The sequence below is a fragment of the Vulpes vulpes genome, chromosome X, assembly GCF_048418805.1.
Source record: "Vulpes vulpes isolate BD-2025 chromosome X, VulVul3, whole genome shotgun sequence".
Classification (NCBI taxonomy): Eukaryota; Metazoa; Chordata; class Mammalia; order Carnivora; family Canidae; genus Vulpes; species Vulpes vulpes.
The window spans coordinates 85,586,556-85,600,775 of NC_132796.1; the positions used below are offsets into that span (position 1 = coordinate 85,586,556).

The 14,220-nt window shown below is 38.2% G+C and overlaps 1 protein-coding gene across 2 annotated transcripts; it reads left to right on the forward strand.

Annotated features, from left to right (window-relative positions):
- Nucleotides 1-4,340: 4,340 nt before the first annotated feature.
- On the forward strand, nucleotides 4,341-8,796 carry AGTR2 (angiotensin II receptor type 2). 2 transcript variants are annotated; one of them, XM_072744960.1, is made up of 3 exons: nucleotides 4,341-4,596; nucleotides 4,750-4,823; nucleotides 6,081-8,796. In XM_072744960.1, exon 3 carries the CDS (start codon nucleotides 6,116-6,118, stop codon nucleotides 7,202-7,204), a length of 1,089 nt encoding a protein of 362 aa, XP_072601061.1. In that variant the 5' UTR covers nucleotides 4,341-4,596; nucleotides 4,750-4,823; nucleotides 6,081-6,115; the 3' UTR covers nucleotides 7,205-8,796. The 2 variants fall into 2 exon arrangements, with proteins under 2 accessions (XP_072601061.1, XP_072601062.1); XM_072744961.1 differs by having other exon boundaries at nucleotides 4,474-4,596; nucleotides 4,750-4,811.
- Nucleotides 8,797-14,220: the final 5,424 nt, after the last annotated feature.

Below are 14,220 nucleotides of genomic sequence, written 5' to 3' on the forward strand. Positions count from 1 at the left end.
GTAACCAACTGGGCGCCCCCAGTTTTGTGAGAATTTTGTTGGCATGAGTCAATTGCTGAAAGCCTGAGCTATTTGAAAAGTTCTTATTCTGGACCTCAAGCCTAAGGACCTCACTCTAGAATTAATGATTTGTTGACCCACTGCCTAATGAGAGATCCAATCTGACATTTCTCCCAAAACATCCTCATTACCTAACAGTGGTGTTCAAATATTGCTAAGACAACTGGTTGATTTGATACATTTAATTAACTGGCCATTTTGGATAGTTTACATAAGCTAATTGTAAGAAGGGACAAAATTCCTCTGTCCTCTTAGGTCCAGTAACTGGCAGTGTGAAATTAATTGACAAAGATTTGTTAAATAGAGTCAGTTTATTAACATGTGCATTATGCATACACATGGAAAATAACCTCAGTGATGGGTAACTCAAAGTGGTGTTTCAGAACTTGGGGTTACATAGCATCTTAATAAAAGAACATCAGATTTATAGAGAAGAGACAAAAAAAGGGGGTTAGGGTTTTAGAGTTGCAAACTGTAGGAAGGTAAATATATGGAGGAAACTAATAGAAGATAGGAATTATTTAGTAAAAGTTTTGTTATGTAGATTCCTCTTGGTGTCCATCTCTGAGCTGATAAGAGTCTAGAGCTCTCTGCTGGTCATTAAGAGTTCTGTCTTTCAGGAGTAAGGAAAAGAAAGACACATTTATAAATTCATATCCTGTTTTCAGGCAAATGGGGGAGGGCAGAGAGTTTTTCTTATATCTGTTTCTGCTCAATTGTCTCTAGCTCAAAATAATCCTTAATGCCAAAGTGGCACATTTTCGAGTGACATATACCCTACATAATCAATTGAGTCCGATAAGTAGGAGCAAATGCCAGGTCAATTAAATGAACATGAAGCAAAAATAAGGACAATTATCAATTTTCTATTTTTCTACCAATTGGGTTACACAGCACTGAGATGCTATTTGGTAGAACTCAGGTGCCTTCTGTGAGATCCTGGGCTGAATGTGATGCTCAGGCCTGTAGATGCCTTCGGGGCAAAGGGAAGTTGGAACTCTTCCTTCTCCTTATGTTCTTGGGACCAGATTCAGCTGGAAACAACTGGTCTCAGGAATGTACTGAATCAGACATCTACTCATTTCACCACATGGATTCCACTCTGTTAACTGATTTAATATCCCTCTCAATTACTCTCTATATGACGCCTAAGCAGTTAATTTGATGTAAATAATCACTCATATTGGCCATTTTACTGAATTTTGAGGCTGGTTTCTGCAAAATGAATAATCTGATTGTTAGCTCTTTTTGACTTGCTTTCATCCTGATGTTCTTGTTCTCATTATATTGGAAACTAAAGAAATGCACAAAGAGAATTTAGAAAGACGTTTCAATCTTCCTAACTATCCTCCTTTCAGGGATACCCAGGTTTGGGAAAATACATGGCAATTAAGGTAAGGCTTCCATATGGGTAAGTGAATTGAAAGTGTGGTGTTAAGTATGTGTGTACATGCGCCCATGCTTGTGCTTTATGAAACTTGGGAGAAGTGGAAATGCTATTGGTCTGGATAGGGACCCAGGTGGCTGGCGTGGGGGAAAATTAAAATGACACTGAAAAACTTAAACTGAAAAAGACAGCCCACACACATTTTATTATTCTGTGATCTGCACCTCTAATCCTTGCCTTTATAATCAGGGCATTATATTCTGATTTTTGCATTTAATAATTCCTGTTTTCTTGCAAAGCCTCATCTGTGTGTCTGAGTGGGGGTGAGAGGGACAAATAAGATTTTTTTCTGAACCCTGTATCCTTCTCACAGAGGAGAAAATCCTCTCAGGAACATTTTTTTTAAGCCTGATCATTTAAATTTTACTGTTAAGTAATCTCATGATAAATAATAGGTATTCACCAGAAAAAAAATTAAAGTGATTTACCATTGTTGAACTCTGCTAGCCAAGCTGCACTTGCCCTGAAGAGCTGCATAATTTATTCAAATGACCTGAGGCTTTTAAAATCAATCTTCCAGCAGAAAAATTACCCCCCTGTCCTCAGGAGAGTGAATTTTTTTGTGTTGTACTGCTTCCTATGGCTGACATTTATTTGACTCTCAAGTGTATTTACATTGTTGGCTTAACTTGGAGTACTTTGCTGAATCAATAATATGCTGTATTTCTTGCTTCAAGTGGTGTCAATATTATTGTTATTCCTTTTTTAAAAAACTTTTTCCTTAATTCCCTGCAGTTACAAAGTTTTTCTTTGACTTGTGAAAATTTTTGCTTCTAAAATTATGAGGAAGCAGAGTAAATGTTCTTTAATCTTCTGGGAAATGTGTGCCTCTTTAAACTTTATTTACGTCAGAAGTTACTGTAATGAAGGACAAAAGCTCTAGACAAGGTCCCTTGCTCCTCGGGGGTGTTCAAGGCTAGGTCTCCCAGAGGCGAGCCTGCAGTTTGTTCTCAAGCGTTTATAGCTTACCTCCTGGCTGTTTCTTCGCAACCAGCATGAGAGGGGGCTAGAAATAGAGCAGGGTGGGAATCTGACCCATCGTGACCACTCAGGAGGCTCTGGCCTGGAAAATTCCCCTGGATGTGGCAAAAAACAAACATTAGAAATGGAGGGAGAAACTAGGCTTAAACAAAGAGCGAAACCAGTTCCCATTTCATCTCTCCTGCCGATAACCACATGTGCCCGCTCATTCGTTTCCCAGACATCAGTTCTCCATCAGTTGGACAGAGCCTCCACCTGAATCTGTCCAGAGCATAGGAAATAAACATTTTGAAATGAAATACAATGGTGTATATATATCTTAGGAACATTTCCTCAATGCCCCAACTCGGTATAACCAAAAGAATCACCGAAATGGTGGTGTGCAAACCTTTGAATCCTACCGTAGTTTTCAGGCAAGGGTGACCTCTTCTTTCTGGTCCTATATGCTACAGGATGGACTGCAATGTGGCGAATAAAATTAAGGAAAATATTTTCTCCCACATGGCAAACTCTTTCCCCCATCTTTAGTGTTTTTGTGACAGTTTAGGCATGATTGGCTGTGGCTTTTTGTAAATGTTGCATGTTTTCTTTTTGCCAGGACAAAGAATGAGAGGAAAGGGGCAGCGAGTGTTCCCTCCTGTAATGTGGAGGTTAAGGGCACAGACTCTGCCCTTCGATTGCCTCGGTTAAAATTCAGATGTCCTCATTTAATAGCTATGTGACCTCAGAAAAGTCGTTTAAACTCTGTGAGCCCTAGCTTCCTGATTTGGAAAGCGGAGGTAATAACAATACTTCATAATTGCATCTACTGTATGCGAAGCGTGGTTTCAGGCACTTTCAGTCTATTAGCTCATTTATTTATTTGACATTTTTTTATAGTTCTCAATCCTTTTATTATTCTTTTGAAACAAACGGCGCCAGGGATGGGGACCAGGGTGGGGGCGGGCAGCGGAGGGGAAGCGAGGCCCCAGCCCCACAACCCCTCTCCAGTATATTAGCTCATTTAATTTTCATAACTCTGAGATGTGGGTAATTAACATCATCCCCATTTCTCAGATGAGAAAACCACAACACCGAGAAGGAAAGTAACTTGGCTAAGGTCATAGGATAAGGAAGTGGGTATAGCTGAGCTTGTGGAGCCAGGTAGTTGTATCCTAGAGGCCATGGACAGACTAGTACGTTCTACTGGGTCCCTCTAAAATTATTAAGCACTCAGTACCAGTGTCTGGTACTTAGAGTTGACTGTTGGCTGTTAGTGTCACTACTGTCACCTGTTCAGATCTTTCTTTCTTTTGTCACTCTTGCTGCTATGGGACTGATTGTAAGGTTGGTCAGCCCCACTGCCAACAAAAAGAAAAATCAACATTGACCTGAGCTTTGGTGGTTGCCCGACCCTTCTTCACCTTGTGAGCTCTGTTTAAACCGCAAACAGGACAGGGACCTGTGGAAGGAGGCACTATATTTGCTAATACCTCTTTTCGAAGACATGAGAATTATAACCCTTCTGTCACCACCTCTCCAGCAACGAGCCAACAAAAATTGCTTGAAGCAAGGGAGAAGTTTTAGAAAGTTTAGACTTCGAGTAAAGTCGCTACTGTTTTTTAAGGCACAGAGGTAAAAAAAAAAATCTCAAAAAGAAATGAAGGTGGTAGAAGCCGTTGGTGGACAAAGGCTCTTCTACTAGAATAAATTCCCTATTCTCCACTCCTTAACTCGTCTTAGAATGCCAGTATCAGGGAAAAAAGAAAGAGAAAATTCTGCAAATAATTATATTCTTCTTTTAAAGTAAGCCACTGATTTCAAAATTCTCTAACACATTTGTGGAAACTTCATTTTTTTTGTTTGAGATTTATTTGAATGAGCTGTTATGATTGGAGACAGTGAGAATTTCAGATTAATGTTTTGCAGCCAAAAAAAAAAAAAAAAAACCTCTCTGGAAAGCTGGCAAGTGTTCATAAGTCAGCCCTAGAATTATGTAGGTTGAAGGCTCCCAGTGGACAGACCGAACATATAAGAAGGAAACCAGAGATCTGGTGCTATTACGTCCCCGAGTCTAAGGGAACGAATAAGCACAGAATTAAAAGCATTCTTCAGCCTGAATTTTTAAGGTAGGTCTGCACAATTTCTACATACTGTATTTGGAGAGTAGAACATACATTAAATGAAAATATTTTTTATGGATGAACTTTCCCTTTCTCCTGTATTTTAGCACTGTATTTTGCAAAAACTCCTAAATTCTTTAACTGCTGTTTCTCTTACAGGGGTGCACTTAGGAACTAGGCAAGCTGATTTATGATAACTAACTTTTAAACTCCAGCAACCAGTAAGTCTTCAAGTGAGTTTATTTGAGATTCTTTCATGTTACTTTGTTAGGTTAAGATTATGAGAGAATGAGCTTTAGACAAAAATGATAACTTTGCTGTTTACTAGGAGATTCTTTGGTGATTTTGGTTTTCATTGAGTAGTTTGTATGTATTTTGAAACTGTCACAAGTAATAGCCTTTCCTTTACTATGTTTACTTCAGCTAATTTTCTTTTGTTTTAATGTTGCTCCTAAAAAAAAAAAAAAACCTCACCACCACAACAAAACCCAGTATCACAAGAACCCGAGCATGGATTATAACATTTAAGAGCCATGTAGCACTGTTCCTATTTTGTTGTGTTAAAACTGAAATGATAGCAAAGGAAAGATGATACAATTATCTCATGATTCATCATTGATGTTCAGTTCTTTCATTGAGCAATCAAAACTATTTCTATTTGCCTCTAAATCAGATTTGGCTATTTTGTCTTGTTCTTTTCCTAATTGAAAAAGAAAATGGATTTCTTTTTAAGCAGATTAAACATCTAGATCGAAAACTAATAGTCTCTATCGAAATGTGAAGAGGGGGCTTTTAGAAATCTGTACCTACTCCATAGCTCCCTCTTAATGATATTATTATTGTGAAAACAATGGAAAAGTAGAAGTGAAGGAATTCTTTTTAAATTAGTGAAACCCAATCCTAACCCCGCCATCTCAATATGTTTCTTTTGCATATTCTCTTTCAGTCTTTTGTGCACTCACTTATTTTTTTCATAGCTTATGTTACTTATATTTTCCACAGCTGTAATGATTTGTACATAATTAGTTACTTGAATAAGGCATTTCTCTATGCAAGAGCAGGCAGCAGTGTGGTTTCTAGAAAGTATACAGACTGAGATATGTATTCACGTGTTTTTGAAATATTAACTTTTCTTATTTCTTGATTCCTTCTTATTTGTTTCCCATATTGCTTGTCCAGGCTAACCTTTAGGACTATTGATTTTCTTTAAGCCTTTTGAAAATATGATAGAAATGATGGGCAAAATATAGTTCTGTTCAGAATTTTCAGTCTGTTGCTGAAGTGCTTGGTGCTGTTGAGGAAATTCCCTTTTCTTCCTCGAGAAGCAAAATCCACTCTTACTTCACAAGGCATGGATGTGCTTCCTGGTGTTTTTTATAATTACCCACCTTTTTTTGCTTTTGACAAACTTTCAGAATGCTAATGATTTAATGATGTCCTACACTCTGTGTGTGTTCTGAGAGTCCCTCTTTTTTTAAAAATTTTCACAGAAGGCATAAGAATTAGGAGCCACTGACCTTTCAATATGAAGAGCAACATCACCCTTGCCACCATCAGCAAAAACATTACCAACAGCCTTCACTTCGGACTTGTGAACATCATTGGCAACGAGTCTACCTTTAACTGCTCGCATAAGCCGTCAGATAAGCACTTAGATGCAATTCCTGTCCTCTACTATATTATTTTTGTGATTGGATTTCTTGTCAATACTATTGTGGTTACACTGTTCTGTTGTCAAAAGGGTCCTAAAAAGGTTTCCAGCATTTACATCTTCAACCTGGCTGTGGCTGACTTGCTGCTTTTGGCTACTCTTCCTCTCTGGGCAAGCTATTACTCTTACAGATATGACTGGCTCTTTGGACCTGTGATGTGCAAAGTTTTTGGTTCTTTCCTGACCCTGAACATGTTTGCTAGCATTTTTTTTATCACCTGCATGAGTGTTGATAGGTACCAATCTGTTATCTATCCTTTTCTGTCTCAAAGAAGAAATCCCTGGCAAGCATCTTATATAGTTCCCCTCGTTTGGTGTATGGCCTGTCTGTCCTCATTGCCAACATTCTATTTCCGAGATGTCAGAACCATTGAGTATTTGGGAGTGAATGCTTGCATTATGGCTTTCCCACCTGAGAAATATGCCCAATGGTCAGCTGGGATTGCCTTAATGAAAAATATCCTTGGTTTTATTATCCCTTTGATATTCATAGCAACATGCTATTTTGGCATCAGAAAACACTTACTGAAGACCAACAGCTATGGGAAGAACAGAATAACTCGTGACCAAGTCCTGAAGATGGCGGCTGCTGTTGTTCTGGCGTTCATCATTTGCTGGCTTCCCTTCCATGTTCTGACCTTCTTGGATGCTCTGGCCTGGATGGGTGTCATTAATAGCTGTGAAGTTATAGCAGTCATTGACCTGGCACTTCCTTTTGCCATCCTCCTGGGATTCACCAACAGCTGCATTAATCCCTTTCTGTATTGTTTTGTTGGTAACCGCTTCCAACAGAAGCTCCGCCGTGTGTTTCGGGTTCCAATTACTTGGCTCCAAGGCAAGCGAGAGAGTGTGTCGTGCCGCAAAAGCAGTTCCCTTAGAGAGATGGAGACTTTTGTGTCTTAAACATGAGAGTGGGATGCATGTTAGCAACCTCGGCTACTTGGTTTGAGGTCCCCTTGAATTATCTTTCAATGCCTTTAGTCAAGTAATGAGTTTCTTCCTTAATGTAACCTTTTCTCACTCTTCTAGAACAGGAAACCAAATGTAACTCGAAGTGCTTTCCAGTGACTTTCAGGAATGGCCCATTTCCTTCAATTTATCGGTACTAGACTGTCGTTGGGAAGGCATAACCATAACCTAGAAGTCACTGAGGATTTATCTCAAACTATAATTAATAACAAATTGTGAATGGTGACTTGGGGTTTCAGATTTCTCCTTGACAGATGCTGAATTGTTTTAAAATTGGTTTTGTATTCATTTTCATCAGGCTTTCCTCTTGAACCAAGGCCAATTCTTTAACTCATTGCATTATTTACAAAACATCATGCTAAGAAACGTGAGCATTTCTAAGCGAAGTATACTATAGTAGATTGGTACTGGACTATTCAGGCTTTAGGCATGTGCCTTCTACTTTTAAAAATATTATAAATAATAGCCTTTTACATTTTACTTGAGCACAGGTTGATATTTAAGATATAGCTACATATCTAGTAGGGCTAGGAATATAGAGTAGATCACCTGTGCTACATTTATCTTATTTTTACAGTTATAGGAAGCAAAATATATAATAACATAGATTTGAGATTAACAAATATTTGAGTGTTCATTAAACTTTGAATACACACTTTTTAGAGCTTTCTATCCATTTTAACTATTGTTTGAAGATTTCTATGTTCTCTGACAATTTTTTGAAAATAATAACTAAACACTGTGTTTAGTTGTGTTATAAAACGTAAAGGTCACTTTTTACATCCTTGACCTTTTGGTGCTTTGATATATAGGAAGTTGACTTGACTTTTATTATTGATGCTTTGATTCTGGGTTGCTTCCCAAAATATCTGGAGGGCTTCTTTAACTCTTTAGTTTGTAATGAACCTTTAACTGGCATGGGAAAAAGTTATGCCAGAATGGAGTTTTGATACCCAGGGAGACAAAGAGATCTGGCAAATGACAACTTTGGTGTCACACACGCACAAAATATCTACCTGTCTGGGCAGTGCAATGTGTCTTTGAAGGTGGAGACCATGGGGTAGTCTGAACCAATACCTCTGGATTCTGTTTCTTTCACATTTTATAGGATTCTGTGGCGCTCTCTTAAATCAATTGCTGGTCCATAGATCTCCTTTTTCACACTGTTAGAACTCCCATCAGACGTGTAGCTAAAATTGAGTTACCTAGAGTTGACTTAGAGTGTGAGTTCTAATTTTAGAAGTTAGACATTTCATTTTGCGCCAGCCCCGCATTATACCAGGTTATCTAGGACCATCCTAGAGCAATGCTGACCTCTAAGGTAGAAATAGTTTCAAAGACTTAGTATTTCTGCCAGTTCCAGGGCTCTAGATGAAGAATTCTCTCACCCTACATTCCGGGAAATGTCTAATTTCATGTAATCTATTATTATCAACAAAACAAATAGCTAAATGTGTAACTGACTCTGACTTCATATTTTAAATGATTTTGTAAAACATTGCATATAAATAAAATGTTTAACTGAACGATCATGTGTACTTACTTTTGTTTTAAAAAATATTCATTTATTTATTTGAGAGAGAGAGAATGGGGAGGAGGGGCAGGGGGAGAGGGAGAAATTCCCAAGCAGACTCCATGCTAAGCATGGAGCCCAACTCAGGGCTCCATCTCAGACCCTGAGATCATGACCTGAGTCGAAACCAAGAGTTGGATGCTTAAGTGACTAAGCCACGCCATCACCCTGTACTTATTTTAAAAAAAATTCGACTATTCCCAAGTATAGATTCTTACCTTTTGTTGTATCTTCCTTAAAATCCCTACTGATACTTTATAGTTTCAGTCCCTGTCATTCCTTATCTGGCTTCTTTATGTATTAAGTCCCTATCTCTTGAGTCTCCAACCATAATTTCTTATTAATTATGAGAAGAAAGTCCAGATTGTCTATCAGCAAGACCATAAGAGATCTGATTGTTCCCAGACTCCCTGGCTTTCTCTCTCTCTCTTATACTCTAAGTTCAAGTGTCACAAAAAGACCTACTGCTTTTTTAAGGCCTAATGTTCTTTCAGGCTCCTTTGCTTTTGTTCACACAATTTTGTCTTCTTGAACATTCCTCCAATCATCCTCACACCCAGGATCCTTCATTTAATCAATGAACACCTACTCAGCTTTTATCATTCTGCTCATGTCAATTCCTTTACCACAATAATATTTATTATACTAATTATAATACATTGCTCCACCTCCCCTAGGAGCTCCCTCAATAAAGAGAATTGTTTCTCTAGTTCTTGGGATGTTAAGCCTGCTTCCACTTCCATAGGAGGCCAGTATTGAGCCTAGAGTGGTTCTCTGAAGCTTGGACCACAGTGGTCTTTTCCGGGACTAAGGAGAAATGTCAGTTGAAAAGGTGGGCATGCAAACTCTGACTGCAGAAATGTACACAGGTATAAAGGCCCTCTTTTCTCTTTGCAAATGTAAGTTTCAGGTAAGTTTCTCAGATGGCAAATGAAACTATTCTTCTAATTTGACCATATTTCCAGGTATTACCTAATCCCCTTCCTTTTTCTATGGGTCCTTCTTTATTCACCTCACCTACACAAGCCCAAGAGCCACTTAGTAATAACAACAATAGCTACTATTAGGTGAACATTATATGCTCTATACTATTATATGTATTTTATATGAATTATCCCATTTTATTCCCACAATGACTCAATTATCCTCATTTTATAAATGAGGACACTGAGGCACAAATGAGTCCCTACTAATCTTTAAATTTGGCTCTGACAGCTGATCTGAGTAATCCTAACAGCAGTATTTAGTAGTTTAAATATGGATCTTAAGCTACCAATCACGTACTTCAGAGATGGTCTTAAACCATCCCTCTAAATTTCATTGCTTGCACATGCCTGACAACAGCAATATAAGAACTCTGGGCAGGTGGCATATTTGCAACTATGGAGAAAAGGAGAGGAGGCAGATGGGTGAGGCTGTCTCTCTTGTCCTCCACTGCTCCTTTCTTGTGCTCAATGCTGTACAGAATTATATGTAGTAACCACTACCCCTTGCTGTCCCCACTATCCCATACCACAAAGCAAACCAGTCACTTTAAACATTTCTTTTGAGCAACAAAAATACTGAAACTCTGTGAAATGAGATTATATAGGGTTACCAGAGAAATTAATCTTTTGAAATTTGCAGAAGGAATATGCATTTTTATTATGGAAAGGGAAGTATTAGTTCTTTCTACATTTTATGTCCCCAAATTAGATCTGCTAAATAGAATGTCTTAGAAAAATTTCTTTTTTTTTCCTGGTCTTTTGAGGTCTTTATCTAAATGAGAGACATTCTGAAGGAAAGCACATTGTATTTTGATGTTTCTTCTTTTTTTTTTCCCATAAGGACGCCAGAGTGGGAAACTGTTTCGTGACCTCACATATCAACAAAAGAAAAATCCAAACCCAACAAGTTGAATTAACCACATATGTTGACTGGAGCAAGAAAGAGTTGAGGTCCTAAGGAAAGTATAGCACTTTATTAGCTGTTAATTCCTAGATAAACTATATCAGTGATGATGACTCACGTAAAATAACAGAAATTCATATGCTATCACTAAAAGTAATCACTTCCCCTGCAAAAGACCAGTGGCATATAGTTTACCAGCCTTCTACACATTTGTGTTCACTTACACAAACAAACCTACAAAGGGTTAACATCCTCAGAAAGAAAATTCTTCTGGGATGAAAGAATTCTTTACAAAATGAGAAATAATTGGTATGTATGTCTTATTAATAATTGATATTTTTTCATTATTGAAAAATGTAACTATATAGATTAAAAATTAGCCATAGAGATAATCACTGTTAGTAGTATGGGATAAGATTACAGCTATTAATATAGACACAGACACATATACACTATTTGTTTTTTATCTCTTTATCCATATTTCTTTCTCTTTTCATGTATTATCTATTGAATGAAGCTTTCATCACCCCGTGGTACATGTCTTTTAATATTTAAAATATTCTGATCCCAAATTCCCATTTGGTTTACTAGAAAATATTCTTTCTCCTGTCATTAGGTCCTCTTTTCCTATAATAAGTCCCAAATCCTCAGAGCTTTAAGTGATCCAAGAGATTACACCTGGTTACTGTTGCCTAGTGGGGGGAAAATATTGGAAAATCCGATAAGACCAGTGGCTCACATTCTGCAGTTGTTGCTGCTGCATTATTTATCAGTTGGTGCACATGAGAACAGATGGTTCAGTCGTCTGGTACAGACTCCTTTCCACTTCAAGGAGTTTCTAAGTGATTTATGCACAAAACATCTGATAGAGTGTAAGAGAAGGCTTTTCTCTCCAGTGCTACACTCACCTAGTGTGGTGCATGCCACAGTAGATGAGGTCTCAAACACATCTTTATTAGTTTTGGCATCTCCATGGAGAAGGAGGGATCAGCAAAAATTAAGCAGATGGAACATGTTATACCAGGAACCAGTCCTTTTCCTTCTTAAATGAAGTTCTTCTGTGTAGCTGATCACAGTTGAAACTCCTTCTCAATAAAAACAAGTATTCCTGGTTGGGAGAGAGAATGGGTAGTAGGGCTGATGTTGTTGCTTCTTGATTGATGACAGTAGTAAGGGACACCTCAGTGCATAAGATATACCATAATAACTTTGAACTTCGTAGAAAAATAGGATCTAGTACTTATTTTCCTTTTTCTCAAAAGGCCCTTTTGCCAATTGCTTCTTCTTCAAAATCCCCAAGCTGAATACACGAATATGTATGAGATATTGTTGACATAGCTCCGTTTGCCTGAAAAGTTGGAATCACCAGACCATTGCCAAATATCCAAATTTCCAGTTCTAGCCTTCTCTTTGAATAATGGATCCCTACTGACTCTGCATTCATTACCACTGAAGTGATCATTCCCATAACAAAAAAATCAAGTTTCTTGATGTCTTAACAAAACAAAATATTTATAGATAATAATTTGAAATGGTCCCTCTAGGTATATCTATATTATATTTAACATCTAAATATAATATTTAATATCTCTTGTAGTGTATTGAATTGTTACTCCCCAAAATTCATATGTTGAAATGAAATGTGATTATATTTGGAGATAGAGCTTCCAGGAAATATTTAAGGTTAAATAAAGTCATAAGGATGGTGTCTCTGTGCCTTCTAAGAAGAGGTAGGTATCTCTTTTTCTTTCCACATGAAAAAGTCGTGTGAACATACAGCGGAAAGACAGCTGTCTACAAGCCAGGAAGAGAGTGCTCATCAGACTCAGCCATACTGGTATGCTGATCTTGGACTTATAGCCTACAGAACAATGAGAAAATAAACTTCCGTTGTTTAAACCACCAAGTCTATAATCTTTTGTTATGGCACCGCCAGCAGACTGCCATAGGTTTGATCCTGAGAGTGGTTCTAGAGGAACAGAATTTTAAGGAGGAGTTTTCTGAATTGGCTCTCTAATCTGATTAGTTTTTTTTGTATATTTTTTTTATTGAGTTCAATTTGCCAACATATAGCATAACACCCAGTGCTCATCCTGTCAAGTGCCCCCCTCAGTGCCCGTCACCCAGTCACCCCAGCCCCCTGCCCACCTCCCCTTCCACTACGCCTTGTTTGTTTCCCAGAGTTAGAGGTCTTTCATGTTCTGTCACCCTCACTGATATTTCCCACTCATTTTCTCTCCTTTCCCCTTTATTCCCTTTCACTATTTTTTTATTTTTTATTTTTTATAAATTAATTTTTATTGGTGTTCAATTTACCAACATACAGAAAAACACCCAGTGCTCATCCCGTCAAGTGTCCGCCTCAGTGCCCGTCACCCATTCCCCCCCCCCCGCCCTCTTCCCCTTCCATCACCCCTAGTTCGTTTCCCAGAGTTAGGAGTCTTTATGTTCTGTCTCCCTGATATTTCCCACACATTTCTTTTCCCTTCCTTTATATTCCCTTTGACTATTATTTATATTCCCCAAATGAATGAGAACATACACTGTTTTTCCTTCTCTGATTGACTTACTTCACTCAGCATAATACCCTCCAGTTCCATCCACGTTGAAGCAAATGGTGGGAATTTGTCGTTTCTAATGGCTGAGTAACCTTTCACTATTTTTTTATATTCCCCAAATGGACGAGACCATATAATGTTTGTCCTTCTCCGATTGACTTACTTCACTCAGCATAATACCCTCCAGTTCCATCCACGTCAAAGCAAATAGTGGGTATTTGTCGTTTCTAATGGCTGAGTAATATTCCATTGTATACATAGACCACATCGTCTTTATCCATTCATCTTTCACTGGGCACCGAGGCTCCTTCCACAGTTTGGCTATTGTGGACATTGCTGCTATAAACATTGGGGTGCAGGTGTCCTACTGTTTCACTGCATCTGTATCTTTGGGGTAAATCCCCAGCAGTGCAATTGGTGGGTCATAGGGCAGATCTATTTTTAAGTCTTTGAGGAACCTCCACACAGTTTTCCAGAGTGGCTGCACCAGTTCACATTCCCACCAACAGTGCAAGAGGGTTCCCTTTTCTCCACATCCTCCCCAACACTTGTTGTTTCCTATCTTGTTAATTTTCCCCATTCTCACTGGTGTGAGGTGGTATCTCATTGTGGTTTTGATTTGTATTTCCCTGATGGCCAGTGATGCGGAGCATTTTCTCATGTGCCTGTTGGCCATGTCTATATCTTCCTCTGTGAGATTTCTGTTCCTGTCTTTTGCCCATTTCATGATTGGATTGTTTGTTTCTTTGCTGTTGAGTTTAATAAGTTCTTTATAGATCTTGGATACTAGCCCTCTATCTGATAGGTCATTTGCAAATATCTTCTCCCATTCTGTAGGTTGTCTTTTAGTTTTGTTGACTGTTTCTTTTGCTGGGCAGAAGCTTTTTATCTTGATGAAGTCCCAATAGTTCATTTTTTCTTTTGTTTCC

Bases quoted from the DNA above. Each gene is read 5' to 3' on its own strand.
- AGTR2 (XM_072744960.1), top strand. From the start codon at position 6,116: ATGAAGAGCAACATCACCCTTGCCACCATCAGCAAAAACATTACCAAC.